The sequence below is a fragment of the Mercenaria mercenaria genome, chromosome 5, assembly GCF_021730395.1.
Source record: "Mercenaria mercenaria strain notata chromosome 5, MADL_Memer_1, whole genome shotgun sequence".
Lineage (NCBI taxonomy): Eukaryota > Metazoa > Mollusca > Bivalvia > Venerida > Veneridae > Mercenaria > Mercenaria mercenaria.
This window is the reverse complement of record NC_069365.1, coordinates 20639750-20660827: the sequence shown is the minus strand read 5'-3', so window position 1 is coordinate 20660827 and position 21078 is coordinate 20639750. Positions and strand designations below refer to the sequence as shown.

Here is a 21078-nt window from a genome sequence, read left to right as displayed (position 1 = left end):
CTGAATCCCATGTGCAAAAAATTTCCCAGCATGCAACAGAATAATGGAAACTGATCATGTGACATTGTGAATTTAATGTTCATGAACATTCATGAAAAGTTCATGAACTTATTCATTTATTGTAAAAGGTAATAAACCTAAGTTTTATGTTTAATGAATGAACAGTTCAGAAACTCACAATTGGCTTCAAGAACTGGTTACACTGAAGTAGAAAAAGGTTTTGAATTTTAGTACTTTTAATGAACCTGTGTTCATGAACAATTTTGGTTCTTAGTCTTAGTCTAGACCAACAGTAACTGTTCAGGAACTGGTAAAGTTCTATAAGTTCTTGAACTTTTGCAGTTTTTGAGAACTGTTATGCTGGTTCAAGAACAGTTCTTTAAGTTCTTCAGAAGTACTTGAATGTTCAAGAACTTAATACTAGTACTAGAACATTTTTTACAGGGTCATAACCCTGTAGTTCCTGAATCACAATTTCAATCATTATCTGAATTTCATAAATTATTTAATGGATTTTCTGAAATGTTCATGAACTACATTTACAAGTTCATGAAATGAAAGTAATATTCTTGAACTTGAGACTTCATGAATTTAAGTTAGTGAACTTTTCCTTGTAGTTCATGAACTTTTTTTTTGATAATTCATGAATTCTTAAAAATTCATGAATAAATTCATGAAGTTCATGAACCTTTTTCACAGGGGCAGTGTAGCCATTCACTGAAGCATCAAAGTAAAGTGGAACATGTAGAAGGGTGTCAAGTTCAGTGTAGCCATTCACTGAAGCATCAAAGTAAAGTGGAACATGTAGAAGGGTGTCAAGTTCAATGTAGCCATTCATTAAATGGAAGGTTGTCAAGGTCTGTGTAGCTGTTCACTGAAGCTTCAAAGTAAAGTGGAACATGTAGAGGGGTGTCAAGGTCAGTGTAACATGCAGAAGGGTGTTAAGGTCAGTGTAGCCATTCACTGAAGCATCAAAGTAAAGTGGAACATGCAGAGGGGTGTCAAGGTCAGTGTAACATGCAGAAGGGTGTCAAGGTCAGTGTAGATGTTCACTGAAGCATCAAAGTAAAGAGGAACATGCAGAAGGGTGTCAAGGTCAGTGTAGCATGTAGAAGGGTGTCAAGGTCTGTGTAGCTATTCACTGAAGCATCAGAGTAACATGCAGAAAGATGTCAAGGTCAGTGTAGCTGTTCACTGAAGAATCAAAGGAAAGTGGAACATGTGGAAGGGTGGCAAGGTCTGTGTAGCTGTACACTGAAGCTTCAAAGTGAAGTGGTACATGTAGAGGGGTTTCACGGTCAGTGTAAAATGCAGAAGGGTTTCAAGGTCAGTGCAGCAATTCACTGAAGCATCAAAGTAAAGTGGAACATGCAGAGGGGTGTTAAGGTCAGTGTAACATGCAGAAGGGTGTCAAGGTCAGTGAAGCATCAAAGTAACATGTAACATGCAGAAGGTGTCAAGGTCAGTGTAGCCATTCACTGAAGCATCAAAGTAAAGTGGAACATGCAGAAGGGTGGCAATGGTCAGTTTAGCCATTCGCTGAAGCATCAAAGTAAAGTGGAACATGCAGAGGGGTGTCAAGGTCAGTGTAACATGCAGAAGGGTGTCAAGGTCTGTGTAGCCATTCACTGAAGCATCAGAGTAACATGTAACACACAGAAAGGTGTCAAGGTCAGTGTAGTCGTTGACTGAAGCATCAAAGGAAAGTGGAACATGCAGAGGGGTGTCAAGGTCAGTGTAACATGTAGAAGGGTGTCAAGGTCATTGTAGCCGGTTACTGAAGCATCAGAGTAAAGTGGAACATGCAGAAGGTGTCAATGTCAGTGTTACTTTTCACTGAAGCATCAACATGCAACATGCAGAAGGGTGTAGCCATTTACTAGTGATGGGACATCGGTTGGAAAACTCCAACCGATTATCGGTTGGAATCGGTTAGCAAACTGATGCGATGTATCGGAAAAATAATCGGTTGAATGTAATTTATTTTCATACTTGTTTATTCAGATAGTCATGTCTTTAAAGTGACTGTTTTTCTTAAAATTCATATGCTCTTTTGAAAAATATAGAACTACCATTAATCAGATGTTTTAAAGCTGGTTCATGGTAAACAGAAACTTGTTTAATAATGCCTAATTAGTTGCTGACAGGGAAACAACAATAAATTGCAATCTGGTTTACATACATGTATCACAGACTCATAGCTGTCATTTGTGACAGTTGACTGGTATACCTGTACCTGTAACATATCTAGCATACAGCAAGGAAGTACAGTCTTTCTCTGGCTGACAAAAATAGTGATTGTAGAAAATCATTAAATGAATTCAGTTATTTTTCGGTAATATTAATATTTTCATACAATGGTTACCATAGCCTGACACTACTGAGCACCATGTTCCAACTACTTGTTGCTATAATGGCATATAACAATGTCATGAAGCTTGGTAAAAAATGATCAGATAAAAATCAGAGTTTAATCTGTTTCCATATGTACACTGGTCAGCGATACTGGGTAAAACGGAATTTTGGCAGAACAAAATCATGACAACTCGATGACAACTGCAACTGCATAAAAACACCAAAGTTCTTTCCATTGAAATTACGTCATGGACACGGAAATTTGACGGCATTAGTGTCCAGTTTCAACAGATAAATTCCCTCGGGCATACCGTTGTAAAATACGAAAATTTATCAAGTTTCGCTAATTTTTTTGGCCCCACTTTTATTGACGCTATGGACGCCGCCATGTTAACAGCTGATCCTAACTGTAAGATGTTAAATCCATTTTCATTGGATAACTGAAACGAAATACTAACGTTTGAGTGTCGGCATACTTCTGTTTTATCCGTTATGCATGCAGGTAGTCCGTATTTCGGATATTTCTAAGGTAAACATAAATTCTCACGCACCGTATTTCCCTTCGGAAACCTTCGTTCATACCTGTGTAGATTCGTACCCGCTATCGACTCTGAGAAAACATAATCGATTATCGGAATCGGTTGGACTTTTCTAGCCGTCAATCGATTATATCCGCTAATCGGCCCATCACTACCATTTACTGAAGCATCAAAGTAACATTGAATATGCAGAAGGGCGTCCAGGTCAGTGTAGCACTTTACTGTAGTATCAAAGTGCCAGCTTTGCTGGGAACTTGTAAAAGGATGTTACAGACAGCATATTACATTACTGAAACATTATAGTGCAAGGGAACATTCAGGACACTACAGTGAAGAGTTGCTCTTTGCTGGAACCACATCAAGTACATGTACAGTCATAGCCAGGTAGCATGCAGAAGGACTCTTTAGTCAGTATAGAATTGCACTGAAGCATCAAAGTGTAGGTTAATACAAAGGGAAGCAACAGTCAGCATATCACTTAAAAGCCAAACAAAACAGAATAATACACTGGCAGTCACAAATATAAAACCTACTACCACTTTTAGGCAGTGCAATGCAATGATCATTTATGCACCTAACTAATTAGCAATCCAATTCTGTCCTTAAATACTAGTATTGCATAATATGTGGAAAATCTAATTCCATCTGGAAAACAATTATTTCAATTTTGATTGCCTGTAACCTTTGATTAGAAGCAGAGTTGAATGTACACCACATGTCTGCATGTTGGTGATTGAGAGTTAATTGTGCATGCTGTTGAACATAGTGCAGCCAGTGGCTTATCAGCACTTACAATCAGAATATATGGGAGAAAACTTTCAAGGAAATGAAGAATAAATATTTATGTGTTTTAGTTGTAGGCAAACATAAATAAATCACCTTTGAGAAAAGTCCATGAAAATGTTGTACCTTTTGTTTTGAGAGCTGAGTTTGTGTGATACAGAATACAGACTTCAAAGGGCTGTGAAATGGAGAGATTTGAATTCGGTGCTAGAATCAAAGAGGCTAGGGTTTATAAGTTTGAGTGATTAAGTTATTAGAGTAAACCAAAAGTTAAAGTGATAGATTTAACATAATGCAGATATGTTTGCATTTCTTAAGTAGATGTAATTAGGAATGTATTTGATGTTTATGTGGCCTTGAATGGATAGAACTTTTAGAAAGTGTGAATAAAGATACTGGTATATTTTACAATCACATAATGTTTAATTTCATTTTAATCTTAGAGCCAGTACAGTCAGTACTGTCTGCTATAGAAATATAATTTAAAAGTTGTTCTAAATGAAAATACTCTGAAAATCATTCTGTGTTACATTAATTGTAATCTTCAGTTTTCTTGATTTTTATGTAAGTATGGACAAAGTTACTACACCTCCCCTAATGAAGATTTTTCACATGACATATTGTTAAGAAGTCAAATGCACCACTGAAGATCAACCTCCTGTCCAGGAATTACAGGTCATAAGACCCTGTATGGATTGGGATCCACTTATAAGTGAAGCAGATAGACAGAATAGAAAAACAAAAATAATTACAGTATCTCGGTTTAGATTTTTCGTGAATTACTTGTAAGATTTTGAGTACAATGTTTAGACATGTGATATGTTCCATTAAATTTATTGTAAATAAGCTTACAGCAAATGTTTACTGTTTCCTCACTGATAGGATATATACAAAAGTTCCTTGGTTCTTAAAACATAAAAATGTATTGTTTTGCTTCTTTTCATTATTTCAGGTGAATATAGAGACATGGTGTGTGGCTGAGCATATGGTAACATACTGGGTCCCAGAGTAACCAGAAAGTTATGAAAAAACAAGGTACTGTTCAGTTAATAAGTAGATAATACTCTTTGTATACAATGAAAAGTGATGGACTCCAGATTTTGGCAAAAAATAAATCTTTCTATAAAGTTGAAGTTTGGTCATATTTATAATGAACATTGGAATATGAGTTTTTGTTTCCAAGCTAAAAAATGCGAAATAAAAAAAAATGCCCAAGCCGGGAATCGAACCCAGGCTACCTGCGCAATGAAAGCTTTTACCGAGTCCTACATTAAGGAACCATAGAGGAATACATTTGTTATGCCTATTTATAATAAAGCTTTATAAGTACCATAGATACCTGTGTATAATGCGCAGTTTTTTTACCCCTGGGACCACCCCAGAATAATGAGTGCACATTATACACAGGTATTGACGATTTTCCAACTTCAAAACAAGTTTTGTTTCGGATTTTCGCCATTTTGGTAAAGGGAAACTATTCTCCATGCTAACTGTCACCGCTAAAATCTAAGATTGCCGTTACGTTCCTTAAAAGTTCGAGTGGTTTATTTTTCTTTATTTCATATAAATTTAAAAGTATTTTGATGAAAGAAATATTTAAAAATCACAAAACTTATGATACTAATTAAAGATCCAGTATTATCTTTAACCGAGATCAAACTGTGAACAACAGAATTGACATGAAGTGACACACTAATTGCCAGTGATTACTGGCCATTTGATCATAACAAAAAGACTGTCACATCTTTTGTTATTGGTTTGGATTGAGAAGCTCATGTCATTTTTAAAGATAGCATACCGAAATATTGAAACAGTTGATTCTATTTATTCAAAATACTTAATTAAAAAAGAAAAAACAACAAATATAACAATATTTTACTGGTTTTATTTTTGAGAAAACAAAAATTGATAGTACCACGAGACCAATGCTGCTCTTCGCTGCAGAGGTAAAATTTATTACCAGTGTCGATGTAAACTCTACTTTCGTTTTCCATCCACCTCAAAATTGACCAAAAATGTTTTTTTCTCCAGGATTTTGGGCTAAAATCGGGGGTGCATATTATACACGGGTGCGCGCTATACATGGGAATCTACGGTAGGCAGTTTACCTCTGGTTACCTGCTACAAACACTTCAATTTTAATGGAAAAATTAGTAAAAACAGCTAATTTGTATGTGTTTCCATAATATATAATCTGTCTGTAACTAAGTTTCAAAGTCTTCTTAAGAAATATAACAAAAATTTTCTGATGTCTAAAAATGTTCTCTATTTTTTTGCTGTCCTATGATCTTGAGGTCAGTGCCTTTAATACTTTAGCTTCAGAGGGAAGATGTGTGTAAAGTAGATCTTGCATGTAAAAGAAACAAATTTCCATTTATTTCCTATCTTCTTTCAGTGCTTCTTCTTATCAAATTACCTTTTGATTTATTGAAAGAAAAGGTAATATACATTAATTTTTATGTTATTCAGATTTTAACATAAGAAAAATCAGAAAAAATCACAGATTTCTGACTGGTTAAATTACAATAACCTGTTTTAACATGAAGATTTTAGTGGAACAAGAATGCACCCATGGTTTTCATGCACTTTTCAAGTGTTTGTGTGTTTCCTTCATGTATTTTTTACACTTGCACGTGGTTGGGAACTATGCATTGGTGTAAAACTGTGATATCTGTGTCATTATCTATATACAAATACATTGTTTTAACCCGTACAGTCAGGATGATTGGTACAGAGTAAGTGGTTTCTACTGTAGTAAACATCAACAGGTGCAAAACTGAAATTTTACATGAATCTTGAGGAGCTAAAATTTGAACAGAAAATGTGTTGATAAGAAGATTGGCTCCAAACCAGAACCCTGGCAGATATTTACCTTTAAATGTTTTTGGCTATCTTCTCATTTTTTTAAAAAAACTTTAAAGAAAACATCCTTTGCCAATATTTCAAAGTGTGCCTGTGATAAACAACTTAAATTAATGTTTGTTTACTTGTTTGTTTGCATAAGACAGTAAAAATATGTCCACTAGGTGTTTTACTGAGCTGTTTTCATAAAAACCTATGTAAAGGAAAGTCAAAACAAAATGTCATCAGTTTCCAAAATATGAAAAAAGAAACAAGATTTATTATAAGATGTTCAAAGACCAACAAAAAAGGCCTGGTACATCACTTTAAAAAAATTTAAAGTCAGTTTATCGGAATTCAGTTAATATATGAAATTGAAACAACAATATTATAACAAAGTAGATTTTTCTAACAACAGGATCAATTTTGCTTTCAATACTTAAAGTAGGTAATTCCGGTATTAATTAAATTCGTACTTGCAGCTTATTGTAGAACTTGACGAGATCCTGTTTAATATGCATCCTTAAAATCTTCCTTGATATTCATTAAAACTTTCCATGAAAACAAAAAGAATTAGTATAAGAATTCAGATCCTTTAAAGGTTCATAATGCCTTTGTTTAAAATGTGTCTGCCACTTTTTCCATTATGAATGTAAAAAAATATCAGTTTCGTGTTAAATCCTATTTACCATGAATGTTTTCTCTAATATTTGTCAAAGATTTAAATACTAATAAGCAAAGTAGAAAGTTTTGTTGAATCTGTTGTTTTTATTACCTCCCTTTATGACACTTAACTGTAAAAGTTCATGTGCAGTATTGAAAATAGCACTTTTCTAACCATATAAATATGCATAACATCTATCTGGATAGCTGTTTCTTCTGGGGTTTTTTTAGCATAAAATTTATAGCCTTATGGAATTTTAAACCAATGTGATTTTCAACTTGAAGTTGATTATAATGCATTTAATTTCTACAAATGTTGTAGTTTGTGCGATTTGAAAGTTTTCTTGGTTTGTGAGTATTTTACGGAAAAATAAAACCACAGTGAACTCAGTGTATTACCAAATCAGCAGCATAACGTTATTGTTTTTGGCATAATGTGAATGAAGACTGCCTCCTGTCTTTAAAAAAAGAAGTTACATTTTTACAAAAAAATGCATTTCAGATTCAGAGACATTATGCATGATTACTTGTTACAAGGAAATGAAACTGATTGAGTGGAGCATGATGTTTTGGTATAAAGATATGAGGTAGTTTAATATTTGTAATGAATAGAAAATTACCAGGAGATATTGGAGGAAATACTCCTGCAAAAATATCCTGCTGTTTACAGTTATAAGTGGTTGCATATTGGTTTGCAATTTTATGGCTTAGAGCCAGAGCTGAATAGAGATGCTATGAAAAATTGGCACATTTATTCTTCTTTTGTGATACCAAGTTAAAATTTATCAATTTTAATTTATAAATTACAGAATTTAGATGTCTGTGTGTAATAAGGAAAATCTATTCGTAAACTGGAGATTGTTGGATTACCTGTCGGCAGAACATTGAAATCTCTTAGAATCTGGATTAGAGAACCGAAGGTATTTGAAATACTAATTATAAAACAAAAATAGAAGTAGTTAATTGATTAAGAATATTTAGTTGAAATTTGAAGACAGTTGCAGAAAGGAATGAAAATAATTGTTAATTAGTTTAATGCATTGGTTAGTGGTTTATTTAAGATTCTGATATAAATAAATCTTTATTTTCATTAAAAACATGGCAGTACTGACAACACGTCACATGCTGGTGCCGGGAAAGGCAATATTGAAAACTGTATCAAAGGCATTTTAAAATTAAGATTATATTATAGAAGAGTGTTACACTTGAATTGAGTAGATGATTAGGTAGTATTCAGTTTGCACTATGCAAAATATTCATTAGAATCTGATGTCTATGTATTCCTATATTATTATGCGGGATGTGTAAAACTTCAATTTAAGTAACACACTTTCGCGTTGACGTTACATCAACTTACTATTAGGTGCCATTATATGCTCCAGTAAACAGCGCTCCGCTTTTAACATATTGAAACAATATATAGCAGAGGATATATGAATATATTTAAATGCTCCTTCGAACTGGTTATACACACTACAGAATCGTAGAATAATTCTCACTGGTTATATTCTTGTGAAATTATTCCACAAGCATGTAATGTCTATATATTAAAACATGGTTCAGCTTTATCTTGTTTCCTAAGTCATGAAAACAGTAGATTTTAGAAGTTTTGAATGTGAATTTTCTAGACAAGCTGATCGACATAGTTGCATGGAATGAATTTTTTAATATTGAGTATTAAAGGCAATGCCTCATAACATGAGAACTTATGTATAGACTCAAATATGTGATGACCTTCATGCATACTTTAACTTCCCAATTTATTCCTACATTCACTGATTAAATGTTGAATGCTTGATGAAGAAATAAATCACTAAAACAACACAATCATCAGACAATAACTGCCGGAATAGCAAACATTCTAATATATCAAATTACAACACATAATTTCAAGGGGCAAATTAAGAGAAGATACAGGATTTTGATTTTTTTTTTGAAGACACATGATTCATGTGAATATGATATGTAGAAGCTGTGAATAGCTTTAAGGTACCATATTTCAGCTGCAAATATTATCTATTATTCTGTTTAAAAAAAGCTGTGTTAAAATACATAATGTATAGCAGCTCCGTCATTTTGTTATGCACTTTACTCGTGTACATGTTGAAGTTACATTAACTGCAAATTATATTTTCAAAATCAAAATATGTAAATATTTTATGATGTTATATCTTCCAATTGAAATGCTAAATTTGTTTGAATAGAAAATTTAATGTGAGGGATATCCTGTTCATTGAAATTGTGAAATGAAGTTTGAGGAATTAAATAACATAAAAGTAAGAGCTTAATTTCATTTTAATTGCTTTGAGGAAAACAGGCTGTAGTTATAAACTAATGTCAGCCTAAAATCAAACTTGAATGTTATGTTTGTGATAAAAAGGGAACTGCACTTTGGCATAGTTCTCACTCTTTTTGTCTTCAAAATCTTTTTAATAAATCTTGAATAAATTTATTATATATTAGGAAAATTTTGAGGAACTTTTCTAACTCTTTGATAACATATTGTACAAGAAACATTTATTGGTTCTTGTGTAAATGTAAATGAAAACTTCACAGAATCTTCAGTGTAATATATATACAGCAATATTGGAACTTGTATATTTGACATTGACAAGATGAAGCATGTTCTGAATATTCATGAAATCTGTACAAGTTGGCTTTGTTTATAATTTCTAAAGCATCTTTGATTCTTAAATACCCCTTTCAAGACATTATTTTTTTCATTATACATTATTATGCCAAACATTTTATTCAGTGTGGCTCTGTATAACAAAATATAAACTTATATAGGTTTTAGGAGATTTCAGTTTTATCGTGTAAGTGTGCCAACATATCTGACTTTGAAAGGAAACATGAACAGACCAGGGATACAAAATTTGAACTGGTAAACTTGGGTTGTAAAAGATGATAATATATTGATCACAGTCCTACTTTATGAAGCTAGATATAGGAAGGAATGCACTAAATTTAATATTTCTAATCTCAGAGTGGATTTCTATTTAAATTTAAACTATTAAATTAGATATGTCGTAATCCTTTGTAAATAATTGAACACTTCAGATGTTCATTTTGAGGGTGGAATTTGTACTATTGGGAGTAAATTATGTAATAAAGTCTCCAAAAATAATAACATGTTTATCAATAGAAAATTTATTTTAAGCAACCTTTTTATTACGTCCTCCTTCAAAGAAGTGGGTGTATAGTGCTCAGTTTCTGAACTCAAGAAAGCTTGGGCCTAGGATTATGAAAGTTGATATACAGCAGATGACCCCCACTGAATTTGAAATCAATTGGTCAAAGGTCAAGGTCACAGTGACCCAAACAGTTAAAACAGTTTGCAGACGATGACTTTAGAACACTTTGGCCTAGGATCACGAAACTTGATAGGGAGGTTGATCATGACCAACAGATGACCCCTACTGATTTTGAGATCAGTAGTTCAAAGGTCAAGGTCACAGAGGCCTGAAACAGTTTAACCTTTCCGGACGATAACTTGAGAACGCTTGAGCCTAGAATCACGAAACTTAATAGGGAGGATGATCATGACCAGCAAATGACTCCTATTGATTTTGAGATCAGTAGGTCATAGTTCAAGGTCACAGTGACCCAGAACAGTCCAACACTTTCTGAACGATAACTTGAGAATGCTTGGGCCTAGGATCAGTAAACTTAATAGGGAGGTTGATCTTGACAAGCAGATGACCCCTGCTGATTTTGAGATCAGTAGGTCAAAGGTCAAGGTCACAGTGACACGGAACAGTTAAACGGTTTCCAGACAATAACTTGAGAATACTTTGGCCTATGATCAAGAAACTTGATAGGAAGGTTAATCATGACCAGCAGATGACTCCTACTGATTTTGAGATCAGTAGGTCAGAGGTCAAGGTCACAGAGACTCGGAACTGTTAAACAATTTATGGGAGATAACTTGAGAACACTTGGGCCTAGGATCACACAACTTAATAGGGAGGTTGGTCATGACCAGCAGATGACCCCTATTGATTTTGAGGTCATTAGGTAAATGTCAAGGTTAGATTGACCCAGAACCTTTTTTGCCTAATAACTAGAGAATGTTTTGGTCTAAGGTCACATTTGATACAGAGGTCACGTATGACTGGTAAATGACCCATAATTATTGATTTGAGGTCAGTATGTCAAACATCTAGTGTACAGTGACCAAATAATTTCTATTCCTTGTGCAGTTACTGAATGCATCAAGGTTGGCATTTCTTGTTCTACAAGCACTGTTTCTGTAAAATTTATATAGATCATGGTTTCAACTTCCAGGACAGACAAAAAATATTCAATTCTGGTACCTTTAATTTAACCATCATGTACGTCAGTAGTATAGAAGGGAATAAAATCATCTTGTCTGTGTAAAAGGTATGGGTAATGCTTTTTTGCTTTTAATATTTTAAGATATTTCTGAAGTGTCATAAAATGAAACTTGTCCATTACATGTTTTTTTTCTTTTTGTTAATCGGTGCAGTGAAATTTGTTTTGCTATTTAGCATTTTCTCATTAAGATGTTGCATGTTTGATCATGGTAATTAAGATGTGCATTTCAACATTCAAACCCAGGGCCATACATTAAAATTCAATCTCCCTTTTCAATCTGCTTAGTGAAGTAGGAAAACTGTTAATGGCATTTGCTGCAAATATTTTACATAAAGTCAGTATGTGCTATAGAAGCTTGGATAATTTTGTACAATAGTAACAAAACAATTGGTAAGACTTTGATTAACCCTGCTAAATTTTTATAATGAACTTGTCCATCTTTCAATTTGGACAGTACTATTAATTGTTAAAAGGGGTGTTTACCAGAAAAATACTGATTGAATGGCGAACAGTGCAGATCATGATCAGACTGCACAGATGTGCAGGCTTATCATGATCTGCATTGGTCGCAAAGGCAGAATCCATCGTGTTTAGAACCGCCTCGGTAGCCAAGTGGTAGAGTGTCCACTTCGAGTGCGGGAGGTCGTGGGTTCGATCCCTGGCCGCGTCATACCAAAGACGTAAAAAATGGTACTAGCAGCTTGACGCCCAGCATGAAGGGGATAGTTCTAGGACTGGTCAGCCCAGTGTCAGTATAATGTGACTGAGTGGGGTATCATGCCACGTGTCTGTGGCGTGATATTCTAGTGAGGCAGCACTATAAAGTTGGGCATTGTGCTTACTGCTACAAGTAGACACCGTCGTTTATATGACTGAAAAATTGTTGAAAAAGACGTTAAACCCAGACACACACACACACACCATCGTGTTTAGCATGATAGGGGTTAATGCGAAACATTTATGATATTTTTTGAAAAGTTTAACAGAGAAAATACCAATATAACAAAGTTTAAGTTTAAAGTATGGAATCTTGATTTTTGACCGCCACTTTGCTAGACTATTGATGAGGAATGACTGTGAAAATTTTGTATATAATAAACATTTTCAGTTAAAATCGGTCCAAAATTTGACTGTATCCCACTGGTTATGCCATAAATTTTAATGTTATTGTCAGCATATTAACATTTTAGTCGTAAAGGGAGGGGTATTATGATTTATAATGTCTTGTGCCGAAATCTTAAATTGCTATGATCATAATGATGAAAAAAACATAAATCACTTTGAAACGGAGAGACATAATTGTTACAAACAGTTTTAGCGTGTGCTTGCAATTCACAGGTAGATTAAGCGATAATTCAGACAAAAAAGGTTTTAACAGATTTAAGACCCTAATGAGTTTCCAGCTAGACTGATCTGTAAAGAAAATAATTATGTTAGTTATCAATGTCAAGCTTGTTTTGTTCAGGTACAAACAGAAGTTTCCTGTGATCTAACGTTTTAAAAGGTATTTTTGACAGCAGGAGGTCAGAGGTCATCGGCAACAGATGATTTACTTATAAGGTTCCCAATAATCATAGCTGTTTTAAGAAAAGAGTAATTGGTAAAGGTCATTGATAAACTACAGAAGCTTTTTTGTGCATTTCCATTGAAATTCTACTTAAACAATTTAGTTTGTGGTTCAAAGGGCCTCTTGGTTCCTGTAAGAGAGGTTTACAGTGCGACTTTCACAGCAGTTCTTTGGGTGTGACTATCTCTGAATATAATAGGATAAGTATTTGGTCTGGAGAGGTTATTTACTAATAAAATGTTCAGGTAAAAAGCCTTTGCATGGAGGTCATAGCTTTTCAGTATATTATAGTGTTTTACCAAAAGAGCCAAGTTGGAATATGTAACAAAGTAAAAATATTTTCTCCACAGATAGATGCAGGTGAACAAGACTGCTCATTAAAGAAAGATTTTTAGTCTCCATCTTTTTTCGACCTGCCCGGTGGCTAGTGGTTAGTTTAAAAAACCCGTAGAATGCTAATTATATGATACAACAAGAAGGTAAATCTAAATAAAAATATTGTTGTTGACTTGAAAGGTGCCATTTTAAAGGAAAAAGACATTCTATTTTGAATTAATAATTTGTCAATACATTCTAACCAGAGGTCAGTCTTTACAAAATTACTTCCTGTAATTATTAAATTAAAGTTTAAAACTAGAGATGTGATCAATATAGCATGTTCTGTGATCACTAAATGAATCAGCAGAAATTGGTTAATTGCGAAGTTACCTTTGCGGTCAGTGTTCTTTTAAAAAAATTGTTTATTGTTTGTGTTTTTAAACACGCCAATGGAATATAATAATTGGGAAGTATTTTAAGACATTATGAATAGTTTGTTTGGACAAATTTGTTGCATGTGTAACTGTGGATATTTTAGAAGATAAAAAAGGTTAATCTGAGGTGTGTCCCAAAATAAATGGGGAAGATATTACATGAAATGTGTCTTTGAGTTAATCAGTTAATTTCTGTATTTAATGTAACATGTTCTTTTCCTGAGGAGTCTAGTAAGGGCAGGGATATATATTTGGATGTGTCAAATGAGAATTTTTCACTAGAGTAATTCTAGCATTGTTAATTTTGTATTTTGGACTATGAAAATTGTCAGGATGTCTGAAAGGAAGTAATATTTAGGTGTATATTTCTCCCTAACAGGAAGGTAAGATAGAATATCTGTGCCAACAATGTTTATCCATCAGTCCAAATTTATGATGTAAGATGATACAATTATTTATTTAACTGTTTTCGTTGTGTAATCCATCATTCTCATCCATCAGAGGTTCGTCAAAATCCCGAGACGAACCTCTGATTTATTTCCATCGTTTACTTGGTGAGCATGCGCACTCGTAATTACTATCGGGAGTGGTTTCAGCCAATCATTGTTCGCCATTATTTGGAACTCCGAATTGAAACTTCAAAAAATATGTAAACAAGATACTTGCTTACGATGGATAAAGGCTGTATTCCATGATTGCGATAAATAAAGATTTATTCCTGTAATTCGACGTTAAGAGATTTACATCAAGAAATAATAATATTCGTCGTAAATGGACATGGTATTCCCTCGATAATACGGAAAGGACGCGGTCACGCTTTTCACGGACGATTTTGATTGGTTCGCTACGATTTGTCGCGAAATGACGCTGATTGGCTGAGACGTTTTACCTGTATTGTAACCAAACCATAAATATCGGCGAAATGTGCCAGAGGTTCATCCGGGGAACCACGGTAGACCTCTGGTATGCGAGAATGGTAATCCATATGTTACACACCAAAAAGCAACATCATAGAATTAATGTAGTCTGATTCCGTTATAGGAGTTTTTGTTAGAATAGTCTTTTTTTTTATCTCTACCAAATTGAATCACTTTTTCCTGCATTTTTGTCTGTCAATCTGTCCCAGAAGTGCAGAGCACAAGAACCATTACATTATTTTAGTTTTTAAAAAAAAATAATTTCTCTACCTTTTTTACGGTTTTTAGCTCAACTATTCATAGAATAAGTAGAGCTATCCTACTAACCACGGCGTTGGCTTTCGTGTTGGCATCTGTGCACAGTCGGCATCAGCATCACACCTTAGTTAAGTTTTTGGTACCAGTCAGTCATTTTGACAAAACCTTTTAAGATAAAGCTTTGAAACTTTCAACACTTGTGTACCATCAACATGTCCAGTTTTTGGCTAGAGTACATAACTCTGTCAAGGATTTTGGCTGAATTATGGCCCCTTTTAACTTACAAATCTTGGTTTAAGTTTTTCGTATCAGTTCATATTTTGAGTAAACTTCTGACATTATGGCTTTGAAACTTTTATCACTTGTTTTTTATAACAGTCTTTATCAGTAGGCCAGAGTATATAACTCTGCCAACTATTTTGGCTGATGATGGCCCTTTTTTGACTTTGATATTGGTACAATTTGTGTACAAGTCCACCTTTTGTCAAAACATTTTGACTTGTGGCTTTGAAACTTTGAACACTTGTTTATCATCTGTAGGCAGGAGTACATAACTCTGTCAACTATTTTGGCTGAATTATGGCCCTTTTTAGCTCAACTTTTGGAAGAAAAAGTAGAACTATTGTACTGGCCGTAGGCATCGCCGTTGATTAAAGTTTTTGATAAAGTCAAATATCTCTGGTACTGTCAAAACTTTTGACTTGAAACTTAAAATAGTTATTTACTATTCTAATATTCTTGCCTCTGTTAAAGCACTCTTACGCTAGAGTGACGTCACATTAACGTGCGGTGACGTCAAAGTTTTTGTTGCGACCAAGAAGGAGCGCTTCTATATTTGATCTACTGTTTTAGATTAAGGGCATATAAGAATCGAAATAATTTATACACTCGTGTGGTGATATATCGTTCAAATAATTATTATTAATTATATAAATTATATTATGCCCGACGTATAACCTCGCATCGTGCATAAATAGTGTTAAAGCACTCTTTTGCTATGAATTATTTCTTAATTAAAGTCTACACCAGGAGAAACAATCCCCATAATTCTGATTTGAATTTTGACAGAGTTGTGCCCCTTTTTAACTTAGAATGTTTTGGTCAATCTTTTATAAAGTTTTTATGGCCAAGCTCTAATTCAGAGTCAAGCACTGAGGAAAGTCGGGTGTGCTGTCTTATGGACAGTTCTTGCTTATTTTTGCTGCAGGACAGCTTGACCTAAAGTACTTGTACTATCATAATAGCAGACCCTCCCCATCCCTAGAAAAAAAATCTTGAAGAATTAACTTATCAATAATATCTGGCCTGAATCATTTCCTGTGTGTAAAACAGAAATGGTACTATCAAAATTTTCATTTATGAAAAATACCAGTCAGGAAGTTGTAATTAGACTTTGCTCCTGGCTGGAATCTGGTAGGATTCCAGGTTTTTTTCTTTCTCACTCATAAAAAAATAAATTTGGCATCTATGGATTACATTTATTGCTTGTAAGATTTAGGACTTAATAGAAGCCAAACTCTTTTCTGAGATTAAAACTTTGCAAAGGGTATGTTACATTATTTATGAGTATTTTTTGCAGAGATTTTTAGTGTTTAACCTTTGTGATGTCAGAGTCAACAGGTGAAATAATTATCACATTGATTTGATGGATTATTGGAACAGATTTTGATGCTCCCACCTGTATTTCTGTTTTAGTTCTGTTTAGTTAGCTGTTATTGATGCCATGGTCAAGCATCCATCTTTTGTCATTCTGTAGCAATTTTACTAAACCTCCCAGCTTTGTTCAAAATTCTTCTCATTGACTGTACAGTGGTGTTGCCCAAGCAAAAATGGAAAAACTCGTTTGGCCTCTGTCATCATATCTCTTGAAGGCTCTTCGCCAAAATGGACCTCCCTGTACTGTAGATACCCGTGTAGAATGGGTACCCATGTACAGTTTGTTTAAATAGTTATGCTTGGCTGCTAGAGCTGAAAAAAGAAAACAAGTTTAAACAACTTCTTCATATGAACCATTCGAAGAATCTTCACCAAACTTTTTACGCAACATCCTTGTTCAAGGGCTTCTCTTTACTGCTTTTAGGTGCCACTAGAGTGCTGAAAATAGGAAATATTTATAAATTACTTCCTCTGAAAACAATTTGTGGATATTCAACAAAGAATAAGATCTTATGTCAAGGTCCTCCTCATGTGAGCGACTTAGGCCAATTGGAGCCTCTAGTTTATTAACATGCTGCTGTTTCCTACATACTCTGCTTACTGTAAGTTGTCTTTAATATAAGGGATTGATTTTAGGATTTGTAAAGTTGAAAAATAAAACGTCCTTGAATGCATTTTACTTGAATTTCTAATCAGTATAACATAATATAAAACAGGATAAAACAGTGTGTCAGCAATGACAGTATGTCCTGCAGTCAATCCCAATCTCATTAGTCTGCTGGACATCGGATTGTAATCCCTCTCTCACCCACTGTTTGTACTGTTATTTCTTGATATATATCTCTGTTTTTCCAACTCTACTAATTAATAAAGCACCTGCGGCCCGCGACAGTCATTAAGCAGATTGCTTTATTTCTATGAAATAGTTGGTATAAATAGATTTCTGTTATAATGCCATGTTTGGTGACAGAATCCAATCCGATATTATTTTCAGGGAGTATTTGAAACATTGATTTAATAAGTTTTTCGTGCTCTTTTATTTACTGTGTTTTTCTCTGAGTTTACTTAGTGATGATTTCAAGGTGTTAATTAATAAACCACCTGTGACTGGAGAAATTACTTCATGCCAAGTTCCATTCATAACAGAGTGATTGATATATACATTCTGTAGTACTTGCTGTCTATACTCATAGTATGTTTATTACTTTCTTATTGCTAGGAAATACCATCATTTGTCTTGCTCTTCTTTCATCCAGAAAATGTAGGTCTGGAGCCTAATGTATCATCAACAGAAACAGTCAGTTTGTGAGTGAAAAGTAGTACTGAGAAAATATTAATATTCATGGGAGACTGATCTTTGTGGAATCTGTGGTTTAGTGAATCCATGAAATTAAATTTAAAGAAAAAAAAAGACAAAGAAACAAACAAACAAAATTTCCATTCATTTTTTTTTGTGTTCAAAAAGCACAAATTCAGATACGAAAAAAACAGCTTTTGTCCTACACCATAAAATTCCAAGTCCAAAAAATTTAAATGATTTCACAGAAGTATCGGACATTTCTTATTTTTCTTTTTCAGGGATCAAAACTTAATATTCGGTAATTTTTCTGCTGTTTTTGTTGATTTATCATAGAATCTGTTATTTTAGGTAAATTTCTGTCTTATTAAAGATTTTTCTGCCCTTTACTGATGTGGGAACAGCTAGAGCTTCACTTACGGTGTAGAATTCTTCATGTGTGGAAGGCTGAGGTTCTAACTAAGGTTCTTGGTTCTAACCAGGTGTCTGTCCGTGCCTGAAACACTACCTGGAGGGGCACCCGGGGTCTTGGAGGGGCACCTGGGGTCTTCCTCCATCATTAAAAGCTGGAAAAGTCGTCTTATAGCCTGAAGTCAGAAAGTCACAGTTCTTGTCTTCAATCATTAATGTTTTAACAAACTAAACTTGCAGTGTCCTAGCCTGAAATGTTTTACTTTAATTATTGATGATTATGCACCATTTAGTACAGGTTTACTTTGCTAATGATCAATCTCTGTTGTCAAGAACATGTTCTTAGATTGTAGTTTTGTTTTTATCCTATTAGTGATTCTGGTGATTAAGAAATACAAAGAATTGATTAAAAACAAAGGAATAGTGAAACATGAAATAGTAGGTCTATAATTTGATGTTGTCTTCTGAGAGATTTCTTGCAGTAAGTTCTATAATAGATCAAAATGTCTGATTAAAAGATTAATTTGTATAAAAGCAAAACTAAGCTGAGCAACTTGTCTTTTCCAGGATGCAGAACAAAATTCACCAAACAGCCTGAAGATGTGAAACTATCATGAGCAAAAAAGGACAGAATGACTTTGAAGAGCTTGAGCTCTACTTACAGAAAGCTCAGGTATGTCATAGCTCAGAAAGCTCAGGTATGTCATAGCTCAAAAAGCTCAGGTATGTCATAGCTCAGAAAGCTCAGGTATGTAATAGCTCAGAAAGCTCAGGTATGTCATAGCTCAGAAAGCTCAGGTATGTCATAGCTCAGAAAGCTCGAGTTGATCAAAAGCCAATAATTTATCATTCGCTGAGAAATCTTTGTCTTAGATTAAGGGAGTTGAAAATTGTCAACAGTTTAAAGGGATAAACTAAGCTCTAGAATTGTCATTAGCTCAGGTTTGTTTAAAAGTTCAGAAAACTCTGGTTAGAGAGCTCAAGTTGTCATAAAAGCTCAGAAATCTTGTTTGTTGTAAACTTAAAAAGCTCTGGTCTAGCTGTCATAGTCCAGGTAGCTCAGCTTGTCTTAAGCTGTGAAATCTCAAACTTTTCATGAGCTTTTATTGTTCACGGATTGTTTAAAGCTCAAGGGTGTTAAGTTTTTCATTTGCTTAGAAAGCTCAGATATTTCATAAGCTCCAAACTCAGTTTTATCACAAGCTCAGCTCAAGTTTGTCACAAGCCAAAAAGAGCTCAGATATGTTATAGGCCTAGGAATCTCATATTAGAAATCTTGAGTTTCTCATAAGTTTATAATTGTCAGGTTTGTCACCATTTCAGAAAGCTAAATCATGACAAAACTAGTTACTGACTTCTACATGAACATGACTAATAAACCTTCAGAAATGTGAGAAAATAGTATTTTATATTTTTTCTTGCCTGTAATTGTGTATTTATCTGTCTGATTTTTCAAAAAAAATATTCATGCTATTTTGCACATGGTTCTTTTGGCTCTGTCATACAAACCGTATTTGTAATGTAGGTGGGAGATATTGTTTGATTTTCGACTGTATTTCAGAAAACAGTAGCATGATAACCACCCAAAAACCACAAATTATGATAATAGCTTCTTTTTTTCTAACATGTAATATAATGCATGACAATTAGAAGATAATATCTTATGTCATCAGGTGTTCTATTTCAATTTGGGAACAAGAATTTCTTTGAAGTTAATTGCCAAAACAAATTAAATTGCTTAAGTATTGCAAAACATCTGTGCATTGGACACAAGATTTTGCAAGGAGTGAAATCTGAACTGTTATGAAAAAAATAATTTGCACTAGTCATGCAAAGTTAGGAAGGAAAATTGAGCCATTGTGCTTTCACACAACAAAGTACATAAAACATTTGTTTTTGCGCACATTAAATTTAATCGTGACACAGCTTTTCATAAAAAACGATACCCTGTAGACTTGTTGTCTTATGCAAGTATACCAGCCTCCTGTATTTCAGTTAAATATTTGTGTAAATATTTACAGTTTTCACGAAATTTTGTTGCATATATTTGAACAGAATGTTCTTGAAATTGATTTTAAAGTTTTGTTTTCATTAGGAATATTGAAATATGATGATAATAATACCAAACCAACAATTTTTTTGAAAGGCCATGCAGAGATATCCCTTATATCAACAATTATGATTGACCTCACTCCTATAGAAGTGTGCAAGAGTTATACATGTAAATAAGGTGAATTACCCCAAATATTGACAATTAGAATTAAATTAGACCTCAAATTACCAAATTAGCCATGACACAACTAATTAAAGTGCTGTAAAGTGGCCGTGATGAATTGATCTGTATTGGTTAAGGCCATGCAATGTTTTGTTTTGGGCCATACCCAATGTGTCAAACAATTAATGTAGACAAAAGGGACATTTATAAACTAATATGTTATTAATGATGATTGTACACAAGGTTTAAAGATTTAAATCTTTTTTTATTATTGTTAAATCTTTATCAAAGTAATCACTGAATTTATGACATTAATGAAAGAAGTCAGTATTGGTTACAGTCAAATCTCAATATCTCGGCTTTGTCGGGACCAAGGAAAAAAAGTCGACATATCGAAACATCGAGATAACCGAAGTTAGGTCAACTTCGGTTGATAGGTACGATAATGTAGATTTATGTTCATAAAAAGAAGTTTTTTTAGACAAA

The 21078-nt window shown here is 33.8% G+C and overlaps 1 protein-coding gene across 2 annotated transcripts in view; it reads left to right on the top strand.

The window, feature by feature from the left end:
- Positions 1 to 21078, top strand: part of LOC123556589 (uncharacterized) — a 171680-nt gene that overhangs the window by 14326 nt on the left and 136276 nt on the right. Inside the window, exons 2-4 of one of the 2 annotated variants that reach the window (XM_045347419.2) lie at positions 4630 to 4712; positions 7991 to 8101; positions 18945 to 19050. In XM_045347419.2, coding sequence (XP_045203354.2) covers positions 18991 to 19050 — 60 coding nt within the window. In that variant the 5' untranslated portion in view covers positions 4630 to 4712; positions 7991 to 8101; positions 18945 to 18990. Of the gene's footprint in view, positions 1 to 4629; positions 4713 to 7990; positions 8102 to 14067; positions 14222 to 18944; positions 19051 to 21078 lie in introns of those variants that run through there. The other variant, XM_045347420.2, reaches the window with a different exon arrangement.